General features: G+C 42.9%; 1 protein-coding gene across 3 annotated transcripts in view; it reads right to left on the bottom strand.

Moving 5' to 3' along the window:
• Window positions 1-19,599, bottom strand: part of SLC24A2 (solute carrier family 24 member 2) — a 124,198-nt gene that overhangs the window by 40,638 nt on the left and 63,961 nt on the right. For 2 of the 3 annotated variants that reach the window (XM_009906620.2, XM_054178097.1), the window contains one exon: window positions 882-932. The exons of the other annotated variant lie outside the window; for it this stretch is intronic. In XM_009906620.2, the coding sequence (XP_009904922.1) occupies window positions 882-932 (51 nt within the window). The remainder of the gene's footprint in view (window positions 1-881; window positions 933-19,599) is intronic. 3 annotated transcript variants of the gene reach the window in all.

Raw genomic sequence — 19,599 nt, 5'->3', positions numbered from 1 at the left:
TGGATTATAGTCAGAGAGCTAGGTAAGTGGCCTTGGTCTTGCAGAGAATCAGGTCTCAGTTCAGGGAAATGTCCAAGCTATAGAAATACTGACCATACTGGGACAGGAAGCACGTGCCAGAAATGTAGCTGCTTTCCTGAGTTAGTATATCACAGTATCACAGTATTGCCACGGTTGGAAGAGACCTCAAAGATCATCGAGTCCAACCTGTCACCACGGACCTCATGACTAGACCATGGCACCAAGTGCCATGTCCAATCCCCTCTTGAACACCTATATAATAAACTGCAAGGCTCTTGAACCAGCAGAAACATTTCCCAGGACTTCACTGGGCCCTGATTAAGATCCAAATTATTTCCATCTTGTATTGTTAGAATTAGAATTTAAAATTTTATACCTTTTGCATTGCAATTAAATGCACAATTAATAACCCAGAACTAGTTATGTCTAGTTTTCAATACCTATTCATTACTTTTGAATAAGACTGAATTCACTTAATAATTGTTCTCAAAATGAGTGATATGAGCATTCATAAATTAATTCACTTTATTGGATGCTATATAAAATATGGCATAAAATAAGCAGCTACAATTTATGTTATACTGTGCCATACTGTGTAGTTTTGTATGTATGCTCTTTAATAAAAACATTCCATTGTGTTTCCTTATCTGAAATAGCAAAATCGAAATGCTGAAAATGAAACCTGAAAAAAAGAGCCATAACTGATCACACTGTCAATGAAGACATGCAAAAAGGAGTTACCATAAAAATGGATAAAATGAAAACAGGACGAAGAAAAATGGAGGAAGAAGTGAATACACAAAAGGCGCTTAAAGGGCTTCAAAAAAAGCTGACACAAACAATTCTAAAGCATTTCTTACCTTCTTCAGTCATTGTGTCATAATATTTTAGGTTTCCATATGATCCAAGCTCTACAACATCACAGTAAAAGACACAGAGATAAGGAACCAGCAGACATTAAAGAAATGTACACTTTTTTGCATGTGCTTCATAAACTCAAACAGTGATTATGCAAAGATTCTGCAGGACAGCGAGACACAGATTACAGAAATGGCAATGCCTTCCCCCCTTGAAATTTCACAAGTCACTGGCTTTACATAAATAACCTGCTAAAGTGAGATGTGGGAGAAGCACTGAAATCTGAAATTCATCTTTTTCAAGTTGACCACAAATTTAGTGTCCTCTGCATTTGGGAAAATATAGTAAACCTTGACCTGATTAGCAGAAGTGTTGGAAACTAAGATCTTTCACCATTCCCTAGGTCAGATAATAAAATCCTCAGCCATCTGAACTAAAAAATCTCAAAACATTGTCTAAGAAACTCTTGTCACACAAGACACACAAACATTGTTTTGATATCAATGCGGATGTTGATTTGCTTTAGAGGGGTTACTGTATTTAACCACGCTCTTGTCACTTGTGAAAGCAGGAAAAAACCCTACTCACTTCATTAGATGGTATTAAATTGATTAACTATTTACATAGAGCGGAATACATTGCATTACTATATTCTATCAGGACAAAGAAAAGAAAGAAATGCACAGATCTCCAGATCTTTTAGGCCTACTATTATTTGTGCCTGATACAATATTGGATGAACTTGCCTTTTTTCTCATGATGTTGCTTTACACCTCATTTCATGCTGTACTTTTTTCTTAAATGTTGGCATGTATGTGTATATACACATAAATAAAATAACTGATGCAGGTCTATAAAAACAGGCACAGAGTAATTAAGCACAAGAAGGATTTGTGGATTATTTCATTCATCATTTTAATGTAAACCAACCTTTGATAAAGGGTAAAAACTTTTGATAAAGGGTGAAAATGGATCTTAACATTTTGGTAGTGCCATCTTCTTTAGAAGTATTCTTTCTTCATGTTTATGACAAGCTTAAGTACTCAAAGGTAGAAATACTGTACAAATATTTTGTTTGCAGCAGATGCACTTCATTATCTCTCAGTACTTTTCCACACAGGTGAATTTCAATAGGGTCTTGTCTATTAAATTTTAACTGTAAAATACTGTGATGGTATGCAAATCTGATGCTTTGAAAGATCCTTTTAGAAAACCCACTTATTTGCAGATAGATACCTGAATCTACCAAATGAATATTCTTTCCACAAAGAGCAAAAGCTTTATGCCATTTTACTAAAAATTACTGGATCACCATTAAATTATTAAAATAGTAAAGACTGAATGGTAGTGATTTTTTTCATAGACATACTTTATCAAAACCAGTTACAAATATTGACATATTCTTGCTCATCCAAAGTATCTTACTTGTATATAAGTATGCCCAGTAGAATATGACATTACTCTAAGTCTCTCTTAAAAAAAATCCATGTAATTTAAAAACAATTTAATGTTTTATAACTATATGCAATACATATGCTGTTTTGTAAAAATGTTCTTAGTGTTGCAACATAATCTTTGTAGCTTCTTTAATATAGAAGAAGTTATTGGGCTACTATCTTGATATTAGTCCTAAAGCTCTGTACTCCTTACCTGGGAAGAACTCCCAGCAAATTCAATATGAACTTCCCTCCACACAGCATTTCGGACTACATGCGTTGCTTAGTTTGGGCTCAGTGTCTCCTGACCCTATGGCCAGCTCCTTTGTTTAAACTTATTGATCTCTGCCTTTGTGTCTTGTGACTGCTTTAGTAGAACCTGGGGTGAGGACATGAGTAGACAACACATCCCAAAAGGAGTCCAAGAGTAATCAGAAAAATGGAAGCACATGCAGGATACAAGACAAACAGTTAACAAAAAAGGGAGGCTCTGACCTTACAGAGAATGAAAAGAAACAGGGAGAGGCATGAGAGTGTATGACACTGATGTTAATCATGTTCCAGGAATTCCAGTAATTCAACACACCAAGCATAAAACTAGGTTAATTCTCACAGTTAGTAAAATTATTTCCAGGAAAACTCTAATCTTGCTGGAGAGATTATGTTCCTCAAAGCTTTTCTAGTCCTATATTCAGTGCAGAACATTTTATACAAACAGGAGCTCACTAACTGCAATGCACATTGATGATGCCAGAAAATGTCAGCTGTATTTACTCACATGAATTATTTTGTGGATTTCAAGATTACTTGGATCAGTGCTGCCCAGCACCATGCAAGGTCTGACTCTAAACAGTCCTGCCTTCAATACACTGCACTGGCTTCTGCTGTAAATTTTGGACTAAATCTGCTTTTTAAAATTTCCTGTTATAGTAAGATTCTGTTCAATATTACTCTGTCAATTCAAAATGGATGGTAATATTTTCTGGAAAAAATATATTGGAAAAAATCTCAACTTTAAAAAGAAACTTATTTTAAATGGAATTGGAAATCTGAAATACTGTGATAAAGGGTACTTGAAAAAATACTCCTCAAATCCAACACTACTAAACTGAAATAATTCCAGTTTTCTGAACAGCCTATGCAATTCCCACAGGGTGGTCATAGCAGACAGACTGGCTGACAGCCAGTACCTGCAACCCTGCTTTTAGCGTATAACAAAGAGGATGCAGATATGTGGATTAACAGCTGATCCTCAAAGGTGTCAGAGTCATTGAATTAATTTGTTCCCTTCTGTGTATTTTTACACTAGATGAACAGATGGTTCCTGATAATCCTGTTGGACATTCCTGATGGATTACAACAATATTTGCCTTATTACCTACTGCTCATTACTGAGTATGAAGGTGTCGCACCATATCAGAGCAAACAGCATGAATAACGTTAGTCAACAGTGCTAAATTGTTTGTAATTTCTGATTACATTTGAGACAGCACATGGCTTCACCAAGGGCAGTTCCTGCCTGACCAACCTAGTGGCCTTCTATGATGGAGTGAATCAGCGGACAAGGAAAGAGCTAGAGATGTTTATCTGGTCTTCTGTAAGGTCTTTGACACAGCCACCCAAAACATTCTTCTCTCTAAAATGGAGACATGGATTTGATGAATTGACTGTTTGGTGAATAAGGAATTGGCTTGATGGTCACATCCAGAAGGTAATGGTCAATGGTTCGATGTATAGGTGGAGAACAGTAACAAGTGGTGTCCCTTAGGGGTCATTATTGCAAGCAGCATTTTTTAATATAGGATCATAGAACCATAGAATTCCTTCATTTGGAGAAGATTTTTGAGATCATTGAGTCCAAAATTATCTAACTCTACCAAGTCTGGTGCTAAACCATGTCCCTTAGCATGATGGAATCACAGAACCACAGAATGGTAGGGGTCTCTGGAGATTCAACTGTCCTGCCAAGAACCCTCCTGCCAAGAAAACATCCAGGTGGGTTTTGACTGTCTCCGGAGATGGAGACTTCACCAGCTCTCTGGGCAGCCTGTTCCAGTGCTTCACCACATTTAAATTAAAGACATTTCTTCTCATATTTAAATGAAGAGAAACTTCTGTTCAATTTGTACTCCTTTACCCCTTGTCCTGTCACTGGGCACTACTGAAAAAAGCCTGGTCCTACCATCCTGACATCTGCCCCTTAAGCATTTATAAGCATTTAGAATAGAATTAACCAGGTTGGAAAAGACCTTCAAGATCGAGTCCAACCTATCATCCAACACTATCTAATCAACTAAATCATGGCACCAAGCACCCTATCCAGTCTCTTCCTAAACACCTCCAGTCATGGTGACTCCACCACCCCCCCGGGCAGACCATTCCAATGGCCAATCACTCTTTCTGTGAAGAACTTCTTCCTAACATCCAGCCTAAACCTCCCTTGGTGCGGCTTGAGGCTGTGTCCTCTTGTTCTGTCACAGGTTTGTGAGATCCCCCCCAGTCTTCTCTTTTCCAGACAAAAGTACCTAATTCTCTTCCTCATATGAAAGATACTCTAGTCTCCTAATCACCTTTGTAGCAATTTTCTGCACCTGCTTCAAGAAGCAAAGAACTGGATACAGTATTCTGGATGTGGTATCACCAGGGCAAAGCAAAGGGGAAGGATAATGTCCCTCAACCTCCTTGCCACACACCTCTTGAAGCAACCTAGGATGTCATTTGTCTTCTTGGACACAAGGGGTAATTGCTGGCTCACGGTCACAGAATCACAGAATTACTGAGGCTGGAAAACACCTCTGAGACTGTCAAGTCCAGCCTAAGACCTAACACCATGACATCAGCTAAACCATGCTACCAAGTGCCACATCCAATCTTTTCTTAAAGAAATCCAATGATGGTGACTCCACCACCTCCCTGGGCAGTCCAGTCCAGTGTCTAATCACCCTTTCCATGAGGAAGTGCTTCCTAACATACAACCTAAGCCTCCCCTGGGGCAGCTTCAGGCCATGCCCTCTTGTCCTGTCACTGGTTTCCTGGGAGAAGAGCCTGACACCCATTTGACTACAACTTCTCTTCAGATAGTTACAGTGTGATAAGGTCTCCCCTGAGTCTCCAACTCTCCAGGCTAAACAACCACAGCTCCCTCAGCCTCTCCTCATAAGACTTCCCCTTGATCCCCCTCACCAGTCTCGTTGCTCTCCTCTGGACCTGCTCCAGCACCTCAGTATCACTCTTGATGTGAAGGTCCCAGAGCTGCACAGAGCACTCGAGGTGAGGCCTCCCCAGTGCCAAGTACAGGAGCAGAATTGCATCCCTAGCCCTGCTGGCCACACTATTCCTGATACAATCCAAGATGCCATTGGCCATCCATGCCACCTGGGCACACTGCTGGCTCATGTTCAGCTGCTGTCAACCAGCACTGCCAGGTCCCTCTCTGCCAGGCTGCTCTCCAGCCACTCATCCCCCAGTCTGTAGCACTACATGGGGCTACTGTGGCCAACCCTGCATTTTGCCTTGTTCAACCTCATCCCATTGGCCTCAGCCCATCGACCCAGCCTGTCCAGGTCTCTCTGAAGTGTCTTCCTACCCTCCAGCAGATCCACACTGCCCTACAACTTGGTGTCATCCATGAATTTACTATCAGTGGACTCGATCCCCTCATCCAAGTCATCAATAAAGATGTTGAATAGAACTGGGCCCAGTACTGATCCCTGGGGGACTCCACTGGTCACTGGACACCAGCTGGATGCTGCACCACTTACATCCACTCTCTGTGCTCAGTCATCCAGCTAGTTTTTAACCCAGTGAAGGTGCACCTGTCCAAGCAATGGGCTGCCAGCTTTTCCAGGAGGATGCTGTGGGAACTGTGTCAGAGGCTTTGCTGAGGTCTCGGTAGACCACACCCACAGCCTTCCCCTCATGTGCCCGGTGGGTCACCCAGTCACAGAATGAGATTAGACTGGTTAGGCAGGACCTTCCTTTCCTAAACCCAGGCTGGTCATCCTGCTGTCCACCAGGTCTCACAGCTAGTCTTTTAAACACACTTATAATCTGAATGCTGATTCAGCCACTTCCCTGGGGGCCTGTTTGAGTGTCTGATAACCCTTCCAGGGAAGATGTCTCCTCTCAGCCTCCCTTTTCTCCAGATTAAACAATCCCAGTTCCCTTAGCCACTCTTCATAAAAGCTGTTCTCCAGAACCTTCACCAGCTTCATTCTCCTCCTCTGGATGTGCTCCAGCAACTCAATATGTTTCTTGTAGTGAAGGCCCCAAAACTGAAGTGACTACTAAAAGTGTGTCCTCACCAGTGCAAAGTACAGGGGGAAAATCATTTCCTTGGTCCCGTTGGCCACACTATTGCTGCTAGAGGCCAGAATGCTGTTGAAATTCTTGGCTACAAGAGTACACTGCTGGCTCACATTCAGCTGGCTGTCAATCAAGACCCCCAAGTAATAATACCCAGGGATGATCAGGTTGAGTGCTTGTGGGTGCCAACAGGGCAGACATCCTGGTTGGAGTCTGTTACAGACCACCCAACCAGGAGGAAGATGTTGATGAAACATTCTATAGGCAGCTAAAGGCTGTCTCGTGATCACCTGACCTTGTTCTCACTGGCGACTTCAGCCTGCCTGATATCTGCTGGGATCTCAACACAGCAGAGAGGAGACAGTCTAGGAGGTTCTGAGAGTGTATGGAGGTCAGCTTCTTATCCCAGGTGCTGGGTGAGCCTACCAGGGGTAAGGTTCTGCTTGACCTCCTCTTCACCAACAGGGAAGGGCTGGTGGGTGATGTGGTGGTTGGAGGGCATTTATGGGCCAGTGACCACGAGACAATTGAATTTTCAGTATTTGGTCAATCTAAGAGGGGCAGCAAGATGACCTCCACTCTGGACTTCCGGAGAGCGGACTTCAGGTTACTCAAGGAACTAACTCAGAAGGTTCCTTGGGAAACAGCACTTAAAAACAAAGGGGTCCAGGAGAGCTGGACCTGCTTCAAGGAAGAACTCTTGAAGGCACAGGATCAGGCTGTGCCAATGTGCCAGAAGATGAGCCGCTGGGGCAGACGGCCAGCCTGGATGGGTAATGAACTTCTAGAAGAACTAAGGGGAAAAAAGAGGGTGTACCATCTTTGGAAGAAAGGTGAGGCAACCTGTAGAATGTTTAAGGATATTGCTAGGTCCTGTAGGAAGAAAATTAGGGAGGCAAAAGCACATTTGGAGCTTAGACTGGCCTCTGCTGTGAAGGACAACAAAAAGTCCTTCTAAAAATATATTAATAGCAAGAGGAGGGGCAAGGACAACCTCCACTCCTTGGTGGACAAGGAGGGGAACGTAGTAGCAAAAGATGAGGAAAAGGCAGAGCTGGCAGATGGAGCCAGGAAGCAGTAGAGTGTGCCTGTGTTCCAGGAAGAGGGGGTAGTTAGAGATCTCCTCAGCCGCTTGGATCCCCACAAGTCCATGGGACCAGACGGAATCCATCCTAGGGTGCTGAGAGAGCTGGCAGATGAGCTGGCCAAGCTGCTCTCCATCACTTTTCAGCAGTCCTGGCTCACTAGAGAGGTCCCAGAAGACTGGAAGCTGGCCAACATGATGCCCATGCACAAGAAGGGCTGGTTGGATGTGCCAGGGAATTATAGGCCTGTCAGCCTGACCTCAGTGCCAGGCAAGATTATGGAAGAGGTCATCTTGAGTGCAATCACACAGCACTTACAGGATGGCCAAGGGATCAGGCCCAGCCAGCATGGATTTAGGAAGGGCAGGTCCTGCCTGATCAACCTGATCTCCTTCTAGGATCAGGGGAGCCACCTGGTGGATGTGGGGCAGGCTGTGGATGTAGTCTACGTGGACTTCAGCAAGGCCTTTGACACTGTCCCCCACAGCAAACTCCTGGCCAAGCTGTCAGCCCATGGCTTGGATGGGAGCACACTGCGATGGGTTAGGAACTGGCTGGAGGGCTGAGCCCAGAAAGTGGTGGTGAATGGTGCCACATCCAGCTGGCGGCCAGTCACCAGTGGTGTGCCCCAAGGGTCAGTGCTGGGCCCCATGCTCTTTAACATCTTTATTGATGATCTGGATGAGGGCATTGAGTCCATCATCAGTAATTTGCAGACGACACCAAGCTGGGAGCAGGAGTTGATCTGCTGGAGGGTAGAGAGGCTCTGCAGAGGGACCTCGACAGGCTGGACAGATGGGCAGAGTCCAAGGGCATGAGATTGAACACATCCAAGTGCCGGGTTCTGCACATTGGCCACAGCAACCCCATGCAGAGCTACAGGCTGGGGTCAGAGTGGCTGGAGAGCAGCCAGGCAGAGAGGGACTTGGGGGTGCTGTTTGATGGTAGGCTGAACATGAGCCTGCAGTGTGCCCAGGTGGCCAGTAGGGCAAATGGCATCCTGGCCTGGATCAGGAACAGTGGGCCAGCAGGAGCAGGGAGGTCATTTTGCCCCTGTACACTGCACTGGTGAGGCTGCAGCTTGAGTCCTGTGTCCAGTTCTGGGCCCCTCAGTTTAGGAATGATGTTGACTTGCTGGAGTGTGTCCCGAGAAGGGCAACAAAGTTGGTGAGGTGCTTGGAACACAAGCCCTATGAGAAAAGACTGAGGGAGCTGGGATTGCTTAGCCTGGAGAAGCGGAGGCTCAGGGGAGACCCTTGATCTCTACAACTACCTGAAGGGAAGCTGTGGACAGGTGGAGGTTGGTCTTTTCTCCCAGGCAACTAGCACCAGAACGAGAGGACAGTCTCAAGCTGCACCAGGGGAGGTTTAGGCTGGAGGTTAGGAAGAAATTCTACACAGAGAGAGTGATTGCCCATTGGAATGGGCTGCCCAGGAAGGTGGTGGAGTCACCATCATTGTGGAGGTGTTTAGGAGGATGCTTGATAGGGTGCTTGGTTGCATGGTTTAGTTGATTAGGTGGGCTGGATAATAGTTTGGATGTGATGATCTTGAAGGTCTCTTCCAACCTGGTCTATTCTATTCTATTCTATTCTATTCTATTCTATTCTATTCTAATTTCTACTCTACTCTACTCTACTCTACTCTACTCTACTGAGCAGCCTTCCAGCCACTCTACCCCAAGCCTACAACATTGCATGGTGTCGTCGTGACCCTGGCATTTGGCCTTGTTGAATCTCACACAGTTGACCTTGGCCCAACAATCTAGCCTGTCCAGATCCCTTTGCAGAGGCTTCCTAACCTCAAGCACATCAACACTCACACTTGATTTAGTGTCATCTGCTGGTAGAGATATTAAGCAGAACTGGATACTGAGCCCTTGGGCATACCACTTGTGTCCATCTGCCACCACTCTTTCACCACCACTCCTTCACCACCACTCTTTCACAGAATGACAGAATTATTGAGGTTGGAATAGACCTTTGAGATCATCAAGTCCACCCTATGACCTTACACCACTGCACTGACTATACTGACCATGTCACTAATTGCCACATCCAATCTTTCCTTAAACACCCCCAGGGACAGGAACTCCACCACCTCCTTCGGCACTCTGTTCCAGTGTCTAATTACTCTTTCCATGAGGAAGCGCTTCCTGACATCCATCTTAAACCTCCCCTGCTGCAGCTTCATGCTGTCTTGACTGGGAGAAGAACCTGAAACCCACCTTACTACAAATTCCCTTCAGGTAGTTGCAGAGTGTGATAAGGTCCCCCCTGAGTCTCCTCCCGGCTAAACAACCCCAGATCCCTCAGCCTCGCCTCACAAGATTTTCCCTCCACTCCCTTCACCAGTCATGTTGCTCTCCTCTGGACCCAGTCTAGTTATCCAGCCAGTTCTTATCCCAGCAAAGTATCCACCCATCTGAGCCAGTTTCTCCAGGAGGATGCTGTAGGAGACACTGTCAAATGCTTTACTGAAGAACAGAAAAACAACATCCACAGCCTTTCTCTCACCCACTAAGTAGGCCACCTTGTCATAGAAGGAGATTTGGTTTGTCAAGCAGGACCTGCCCTACAGGAACCAATGCCAACTGGGCCAGACCACTTGATTGTCCTGCACATCCTGCATAAAGGCACTCAATATGATCTCCTCCATGACCTTCCCTGGCACAGAGGTCAGACTGACAGGTTGCAGTCCCCCAGATCCTCTTTCTGGCTCTCCTTGTAGAAGGACATCATGTTTGCTGATCTGCAGTCAGCTGGTACCTCCTGTTAGGCAGGACTGCTAGTAAATGCTAGAAAGTGAGCACTTCTGCTAGCTCCCTCAGTACCCCTGAGTGTATACCATCTGGTCCCATACACTTGTGCAGCAGGTGACTAACCATCTCCTGCTGGATTTTGAAGGCTTCACTCTGCTTCCCATCCCTATCTTCCAGCTCATGGTTCTGGGTATTGAGTGATCAACTGGTGTTACTCCTAAAGAATGAGACAAATTAGGTATTAAGTACTTCAGCCTTTTCCTCATCCCTTACCCTCTTCATCCAACAATGGATGGAGATTCTCTTTAGGCCTCCTTTTGTAGTTGATATATCTGTGGAAACATTTCTTATCTTTAACATTTGAAGCCAGGCCCTTCAAATTTTCTCTCTGCATATGCTCATAACAATTTTGTGGTCCTCCTGAGTGCCCCAACCTTTCTTCAAACAACCATAAACTCTCCTTTTCCCCCCGAGTTGCAACCAAACCTCTCCATTCAACCAGGCAGGCCATCTATCCTGCTGACTCATCTTTCAGCACATGAAGAAGACCTGCTCCTTTGCCTTTAAGACTTCCCTTTTGAACAAGTCTGCCTCCTGGAAGTCCCATGTGGCAGTTTTGCTGACTCCCACCTCTTTACTTCCCTAACAGTCAAGAGCTCTACAATTTCTTGATCACTGTGCTCAAGACAAACCCCAAACATTACATCACCCACAAGCCCTTCTCTGTTTGCAAACAGCAGTTCCATCAGGGCACTTTGCTTAGTTGGCACCATTTCCACCTGTGACAGGAAGTTATCCTCTACAAGCTCTAGGAATCTCTGGGACTGCTCCTTCTCTGCTTTGTTGCATTTCCAGAAATCAGGAAAGTTGAAAGCCCCCATGAGAACATGGGCTAGCAATTGTGAGACTTCTCCCATGTGCCTAAAGAATATTTTATCTATCTCTTCACCCTGGCTGGGTGGGCTGTAACAGACTCCCACAAAGATATCTTCCTTGTTGGCCTTCCCCCTGATTGTTACCCATAAACACTCAACCCCATTGCCACCACCATTAAGCTCACGAGAATAAAACACCCCATGACATAGGGGACCACCCCCACTGCCTCATCTTCCTTGCCTATCCCTTCTGAAGAACTAGTAGCCACTGATTGTAGCACTTCAGTCTTGTGAGGTATCTCACCTTATTTCTGTGATGGCCACTACATCATAGATTTCCTGATGCAAAATGGCTCCCAACTCTTGTTCCTTTCCCATGCTGCACACATTAATGTAGATGTCCTTCAGCTGGTATAACAGTCTTTCCACCTTTTTGCAGAAAGAAGTTCTAATTCCTACCCAGCTGTTCTCAGGAGCTCCTATGGTTACTAACACATCAATAACCATCGCATCTTTGCTGCCCTGCCCTGTGGGTCTCCATTCTCTACATCCACTGACATGGCAGACCAAAAGACCTCGCTAGCACAGCACACTTCAAATGCTGGTGTGCTGCCCCAAGCTTATTTCTAGCAAGCCCAGTTTTGTGTCCTAACCCCTTCCAATCTAGCCTAAAGCCTTTTCAATGAGTCCTCCTAGCTCCTGGGCTAGTATCCTTTTTTCCCCTTGAGACAGGTATATCTCATCTGTTGCCACAGGCCTGGTGTCCTGTAAATCAACCCCTGATTAAAGAACCCAAAGTCCTGCTAGTGACACAAGGCTCAGAGCGAGACATTGAGCTGATGACTCTTCCTGTTTATTCCTCATCATTCCCTGCAGCTGGAGGGATAGACAAGAACACTAATTGTGCCTCTGATCCCCCAACCAGTTGTTCCAAGGCCCTGAAGTATCTCTTCATTGGCCTTGGATTTCTTATTACTACTTTATCACTGCCTACCTGAAAGATCAATAGTGGATAGTAATATGAGGGCTGTATTATGGAAGGAAGCTTTCTCCTTGTATGATTAACCTGGGCCCAAAGGAAGCAGCACTTCCCTAAGAAGTGGGTCCAGACTGTATATCAGGCCTTCCACTCCCTTCAGATGTGTGTCTTTTACCCTTTACCAAAGAGGCTTTAACATGAGGTATAGACTGACTAAACCTTAGCAACACTTACAAGCTTGGTAACCTATCACTCTTGTCACCATTTACTTCCTCTTGCAGAGCATGGTATCTGTTTTGCAAGGGCATTTGGGATGGTGGGGTAGTTACTGGGGAGCCTTGCCTGGGTAGGAACTTGTTGCCATTGCTTACTATCCTCTAAATTGCCATGTTTAGTCAGGTGGACTGAGGACAGAGAATTCTCTGTATCGTGAGATCAACTTCCTATCTTCACCAATGGCACAGCAGGACTGCACCCTCAGCAAGCTTGCAGATGACACCAAGATGAGTGGTGCAGTTGACGTGCCTGAGCAACAGAATGCCATCCAGAGGGAGCTGAACAAGGTTGAGAAGTGGGCCTGTGTGAACCACATGAATTTCAACAGGACTAAGTGTACCTGGGTTGGAGCAACCCCCAAAACAGACTGGGGGATGAAGGGATTGAGAGCAGCCCTTCAGAGGACTTGGGTGTACTGGCAAATGAAAAGTTTCAGAGTTTTCATACCCATAAATGCAACCTACCAAAAGGTTAAATAGACAAGATAAATCAAATGAGTGTAAGGGCTCAAAAATTCATAAGGAAGTTGTGAAAGAGCATGCAGCCATGGACTGCAAGCAAATAATTAATAAAAAGATTGCAAATATGAAGCCTGAGTATTGGAGAGAAGGAGAATTTTTGTGTGAGAGGTTTCACATGTAATTCTGAAAGTCAGTAAGTTCCTGACAGTCTTCTAACTGTCATGAAGAAAATTCAATTAGATGAACAGAGACTAATCCAGTGGAAAAAAAAAAAAAAAAGGAAGTTGCACTGGGTAAGTTGTAGTAGTTAAATCTAAATTGGAATTAAAGCTTGATTTGGTTTCATTAATGATGGCAGATTAGAAACAAAGAACTCTCAGTGCTAAAAACTTGTGAAAGATCTAGTAGAGATTAAGATTACAGGTGTAAAATGAAAATCCTAATTTCCATTAGATCTTTAATACATTTATACATAGACTTTAAGGCAAAATACAAAAATCCTGCCAACTGAGAGATAGGAGGCACTGTGATTTAAAAAAAAGAAGAATCCTTCTGAAATCATTTCCTTGCAGTGAAACTCATCCTAATTTTGACTCCTACCTTTTATGAACTCCATAAACCTCTTACCTTTCTTGTGAAGTACTTATCTGGAATAGACTGTTAAGTGCTGTGGGAATACGTATATGTTATTGCAGAATTAAAGGCTGGTTTGACTTAGAAGGGACCTTCAAAGCCCCTGCAGTGAGCAGAGACATCTTCAACCAGATCAGATTGCCAAAGTTACACTCACAAGTGAGTCCAGATAGGCAAGGATGAACATAGCCTGATTCTACCCATTCTGTGTACAGGATGAATGTGCATGCTCAGGACAGTACCCTGCTCTGAAGTAACTGCCTAAAGGAAAACAAAATAACTGTTCCATTCTCATTCGAGTGTGGACCAAAGGCTTGCACAGTATTACAAGCACTACTCCCTGGAGAACACAAACTACTGCAAGGAGAGGATTTTTCCACCTCTATCTTGCCACAGAGAACTGTGTCAAAACACACCATGCTTATGACTTTCGGCACATCTTTGAATTTAAAGTAACTGACCTTCATATTGCCATAGAAGGGGCAGAGTAGTGGAAAATTCAGTAGTACTGACCAAGCAAACCATGATATGGTATGTTCCTGAGGAGTAAAAATACCTTTAAGCTCCATTCAGGTCTAATATAGAATAGCAAATTGGACTTTATCATTTGAAAGAGACATGGCAGATGAAACTAGCAGACCTCTAACCTATTAAAATGCATGTGAAAATGAGGCTATTTGGCCTAGATTTAATGAGAAAATAGAAATACTGTAAGGAACTGTAGCAGAAGCATAGGAAATGGGTAATACTGTAGTAGTCTGAGCACAGGCATGTCAGGGATGTGACAGAGATTTTATTTAATGTTTCCTATTCATATCAGAGGCACTGCCCTTACAGCTTCAGTTTCTGCTTGTTGGTGCAAACAGGGAGGGAAGGTGGTTAACTCCCAGCATGGTGAGGTTGGATGACCAGGCACAGAATCACAGAATCACTATGGCTGGAAAAGACCATTAAGACCATTGAGTCCAACCATTATCTGCCTCTACCAAGGCCACTACTACACTATATCCTTGAGCACCATATTGCGATGACTTTTAAATACATCCATAAACAGCAATTTAACTACTTCCCTGGGAAGTCTGTTCCAAGTCTTTGAGAACACTTTTGATAGAGAAGTTTTTCTAACATTCAACTGAAACCTCCCCTGGCACAATTTTATGTCATTTCCTCTTATCCTACCAGTTGTGACTTGTGAGAAGAGACCAAAACCCACTTCTCCACAACCTCTTTTCAAGTTAGGTTAACCCTTCATTTCTTAGACAGAACCTCTGCGGTATTAGAGTCTGTCTGATGCGAGTGATTTGACACACAAGCCCTGATGGCACCTAGATGCTCGGAAACCAGATAGGTGGGAGGAAAAAGGATCTGAGTGGGGAAAGAGGTATATATAGAAACAAACCTCCACTGAACCTCAAGAACATGAATATTGTACGGGAGACTGAGTTTGTTACCCATTATCCTACCAAGCACTGTCCCCAGCAGAACTATGGTATGCAGAGGACAGGAAAGAAATGTTGTTGAAAACTCAACAAGACTTTTTCTCCTACTACCTCCAAATAACCCAAACTGTGCAAGTTACAATTAAATGTCATAATCTACATTTTCACTTGTGGACCTTCAAGATGCCAATTCTTGCAAAATGGAAGCTCTGCCACTGAGCCTTTGCAGTGGAAACTACAAAAGGTCCTCTTTTGTATCTCAGTACTACAGTAAATAATACCTGCATTTTAGAATGACTTCTTTTTGTATTATGCTGCTACCAGTGTAGCTTTATTAATACTCCTAAGTAAATAAAGTTATATAAATAAAGACTTTCAGGTTCTTGACCAGAAGGCAGTACATTGGGAGTAACTAAATTATGTTATGCTTTGTACATCTAAGCTCTAAAAACATGTGGTCACCTTTCATCTTGTGTTTAAACTGCAAGCCTTCTATTCTTGTTCTCTTTTCTCACATGTCCTTAGTCTGGTTTTTATTGTAGGTGTTTTTGTCCTGGTACTAATTTTATTAGCTGTATCTGCTTTTACTATAATTAGTTTATTGCAATTTTATCAAATTGGAGTGTGACTACAAATATAATTAAAATTTTACACAATCAGAAGAGTTCTGGGCAGCTCAGGATAGTCAAAACACCCAAAAGCAAGATCTGCCTATTACTTTGTTGTTCTTCCAGTTCACATTATTTAGCAAATCTTTTTGGGTGATAAAAAGAAATTTGTCAGAGGATTCATAGGAGTTCAATTGATCCAAGTTAAAAAGTAAGTACTTTTAAGGAGGTGATTAATGGCATGGTATTAACACAAATACGTAACAGAAAAGAAAGCAATTTAAATTACTAGTATGTGTCAGACTCCACTTTTGATATTTGTAGGCAATTTTATATTTTACTTTAAGAAAAGCATCATGCTGTTTGTTCCTGAGGGCTTTGTTTCCTTTCCCATCTTCTTTCACACATCAATTACCTTAGTGCCATCTGCCACCAAACTCTTGAAGACACATGTCATACATTCACTAGAAAGTAGTAACACCAAAACAAAACTGATATTTAACAGAATTGACCCTGCCTAGATCACACTTTTCCCTCTGGGTTGGTGATTTATCTTAGAACCCTTAGGAAGGGTTTGAAAATCAAAAGGGTTATTAGTCTTTGAAGATTTTTCAAATATTCCCCAAAAAGGGGAATTCCAAACTGTAGAAGTGAAAATCTTGTCCTGTGGCATGAGGATACTGTGGGGTACTCTTGGCACATACAACTCCAAGTGCCATAAATTCCAGATGTTCTGGATTTCAGCACTTCCAAGGAGAGTAATGCGAGGGCAGCATACATTCCTTTCATTATCCAGTCATAAGATCCAACCAGCCAGTGGAGAATGACGTTATCTGTGATGTGGAAAATATATTAAAGGAAATAATCTACTTTCATCTTCAATACAAAGTCCCTTATAGCTGATATGCTTCCTTGATCCATACATGTTTATCTATTATTCATGTTCTTTGTTCTTTATATTTTTAACATGGAAATGAGGCTAAAGCCATTAAGCAAGGAAATGCATCACCAGGACAGCTGTACCCTGTTCTGGGATCATACTTGTATTGAAATATTCATGTCTTCCTTTCACACTCTGTAGGGAATCCCAAGAAGAATATGCTGTCTGAAGAACAGGACATCACTGGAAAATATCATGGAGATGAGAGACAAGAATTTTGACTGCAGTAGCAGATTGAGTAAATTCTAGTTAAGAGAATAAAACATGACATGATGAAATAAATTGTTGCAAAAACTACCATTTACCACAAACCAAACCTAACAATTTCAGATTTTTTCAAAAACAGATTTAAAAAAGCATCAGAAAACTTTAATTATTTAAAATTTGCTACCTAAAAAGAACAATATTGATTTTAAAGGGCAACTTGTTCTTCAATTTTTAAGTAGCTAGAAATTCTATCAGTGAAACTAGCAACGTGTGCTGTCTTCTCTCTGTATTTTGGGACCATTTGAATTTAAGCATATCTGACACTTATTGCTGCAGAGTTTGAAGCCATCTCAACAGAGGCACATTTTGCCACTGAACTGGCTATTCTGAGAGAAATTTGTTAGGGTTACTTTGCACCTCAAGTCATGCATAACAATAACATACTGCATTTTTGATATATGTGGATAGGATAAAAGTTGGAAGCCTGCTCACCCTATAGTCATGGAAGTACATCCACTGTCTTTAGAAAAAGCAAGACCAACATCCCTAAAATATGAAAAGAATGAAGTGGCACCTGCATACATAAATTGGAACATAATTTCGGTGGTCTCTACCATAATGGAATGGTAAAGAAAGCAGAAAGGAGGCGTAACTAGTGAGTGATATACTCCATCGCTTCACTAGTCTCATTTATCTGCTTCAAATCTTCCCCAGAAACAGATTTCTTCTTGCTAATGACAGTGCAGAGAACCATACCACTGAAAGCTGTGGTAGCAATGTGCCCTTCCAGTCCTGGTCTAGCCTCACACAAGACTCATGGACCTACCAGTACACCTCCAGCACTGGCTCACAAAGGTCATGAAGGAGTGGGAGCATCTCTCATATGAGGAGATGCTGAAAGAGTTGGGACTTTTCAGCCTGGAGTAAAGAAGGCTCAGGAAGATCATATCCACATGTAAGAATACCTGATGGGAAGGAAAGAAGAAGAGGGAAAGAAGAAGAGGGAACAAGACTCTTCTCAGAAGTGCCCATTTACAGGGTGAGAGTCAATGGGCTAAAATTAAAACCCAGAAAATTCCATCTTAAACACAATAAAACATCTTTTACTGTGATGACAGTGAAACACTGAAATGGTTTGGCCAGAAACACTGTGGAGTCTCCATTTGTGGAGATACTCAAAAAACCATGACTGGACACAGTTCTGAACAGCTTACTCTGTGTGAACTGCACAAGCAGGTTAGACTAACTGAATTCTGTTATTCAAGAGGTTTCTCCCAAGCTTTCTGTGAAAGCTAGCTTCACAAAGCGGGTATATCAGCCTTTGTAAGAAATAACACTCAATTTTGAAGGTAAACCTAATTGTCCTTTTTATTGGTTTCCTGTCTTCATATCAGACTGAGATACCAGGGAATAGTATATTATAATCAACTGCTATTAATTTGCATGTGAGTCTGGCACAGAGCCTACATCTTCTCTGGCAGAAGTCCCTTGCAAACATTTCAGCTTTCATCATAGGAGAAAGCCAAAAGGCTTTAAGTATCATGCTCAGAGGGATGTTTCTCCCTGGTGGGCCAGAAGAAGAAGCAAGAACTGTTACAAGCTGGGTAAGAACTGGTGTAAGCTGAACTACCTGGTCCTACTTCTCTGAGGATATAACAAATAAACAGCTCAGGCAGAAAAGCCTTCCCAGTGAGAGGGAGCACAGACACGATAGTGCAGCTTACTTTAGGCCACAGGAAAAATGAGAGCAGAAGGGTATTGCAAAACATGACCCAAAACCTAAAGCTGCTGAGTAGCCCAGAGGGTGAAGGTAACCCAACCTTTGTCAGCTGTCTTTGGGGTACACTGACATTTTCATCTCAGAAAAGAACACAAGCAGCAGCAGCAAATTAATCTAAATAGTTTGAGGTGAATGAAAAAGCTGGAAAATTCTTAAGATCAGTGTCCAGGAACAGAACAGGATCTATTGAGTAATTATAAATTAATCACTACTAGAAAAAATCTTTTAAGATCAGGCAAAACTTAATTTTCCTGAGAAACATGAATAGAGTTTTCTGCTCCAGTGCTGGCAGGGACAGTACTGTATTTTTCTGCATTCAGTGGAGGAAGTGGCAGAACCATCAACTCAGCTTTATGCAACAGGTTACTTCTCTCATCAATAATATGCAACACTATTTGTGGGTTTGGGGTTTTTTTTGTGTTTTGTTGTTGGGTTTTGTTTGTTTGTTCTTTTTAAGTAAAGCAACAACTTTTCTGCAGAAGTACATCGGGTAGTTTTCCACTTTGGAAATAGGACTAGAGGTGGGAATAGGAGAGAACTGCCAAAGATAGTCACTTCTGGCTGGGGACTGAGCCATGACAGATTCATTTTCATGCAGAGGATGACATTTACATAAGAGTTATATCCTTACCAAGCAGGGCACAAGGGAGTCAACATCTAGCTAAATCCTCCCTTGTGGAAGATGGTTTGTTGGCCTGTGGCAGCTTATTAAGCAGAAAGAAAAGGGGTGGCACGATAAGGAAATTAGCTCATCCTTCCTGTACCCTGCTAAAGCTGTGCAAGGAAAGCAAGGTAGCTTAAGCCTGCACGGGTGCTCTGAATTCTCACTTCACCACCAGTATTCTCTCTCCCTTTTTAACAGAATACTGGCAGGAGGCTCCAAAGAGGAAAGCCTCTCTCCACAATCCTGAAGGAATCATTCTTTAAAGCAACCT

Source organism: Dryobates pubescens, chromosome Z (genome assembly GCF_014839835.1).
Source record: "Dryobates pubescens isolate bDryPub1 chromosome Z, bDryPub1.pri, whole genome shotgun sequence".
Lineage (NCBI taxonomy): Eukaryota > Metazoa > Chordata > Aves > Piciformes > Picidae > Dryobates > Dryobates pubescens.
The sequence above is the reverse complement of the archived record's forward strand: the minus strand, read 5'-3'. Positions and strand labels throughout refer to the sequence as shown.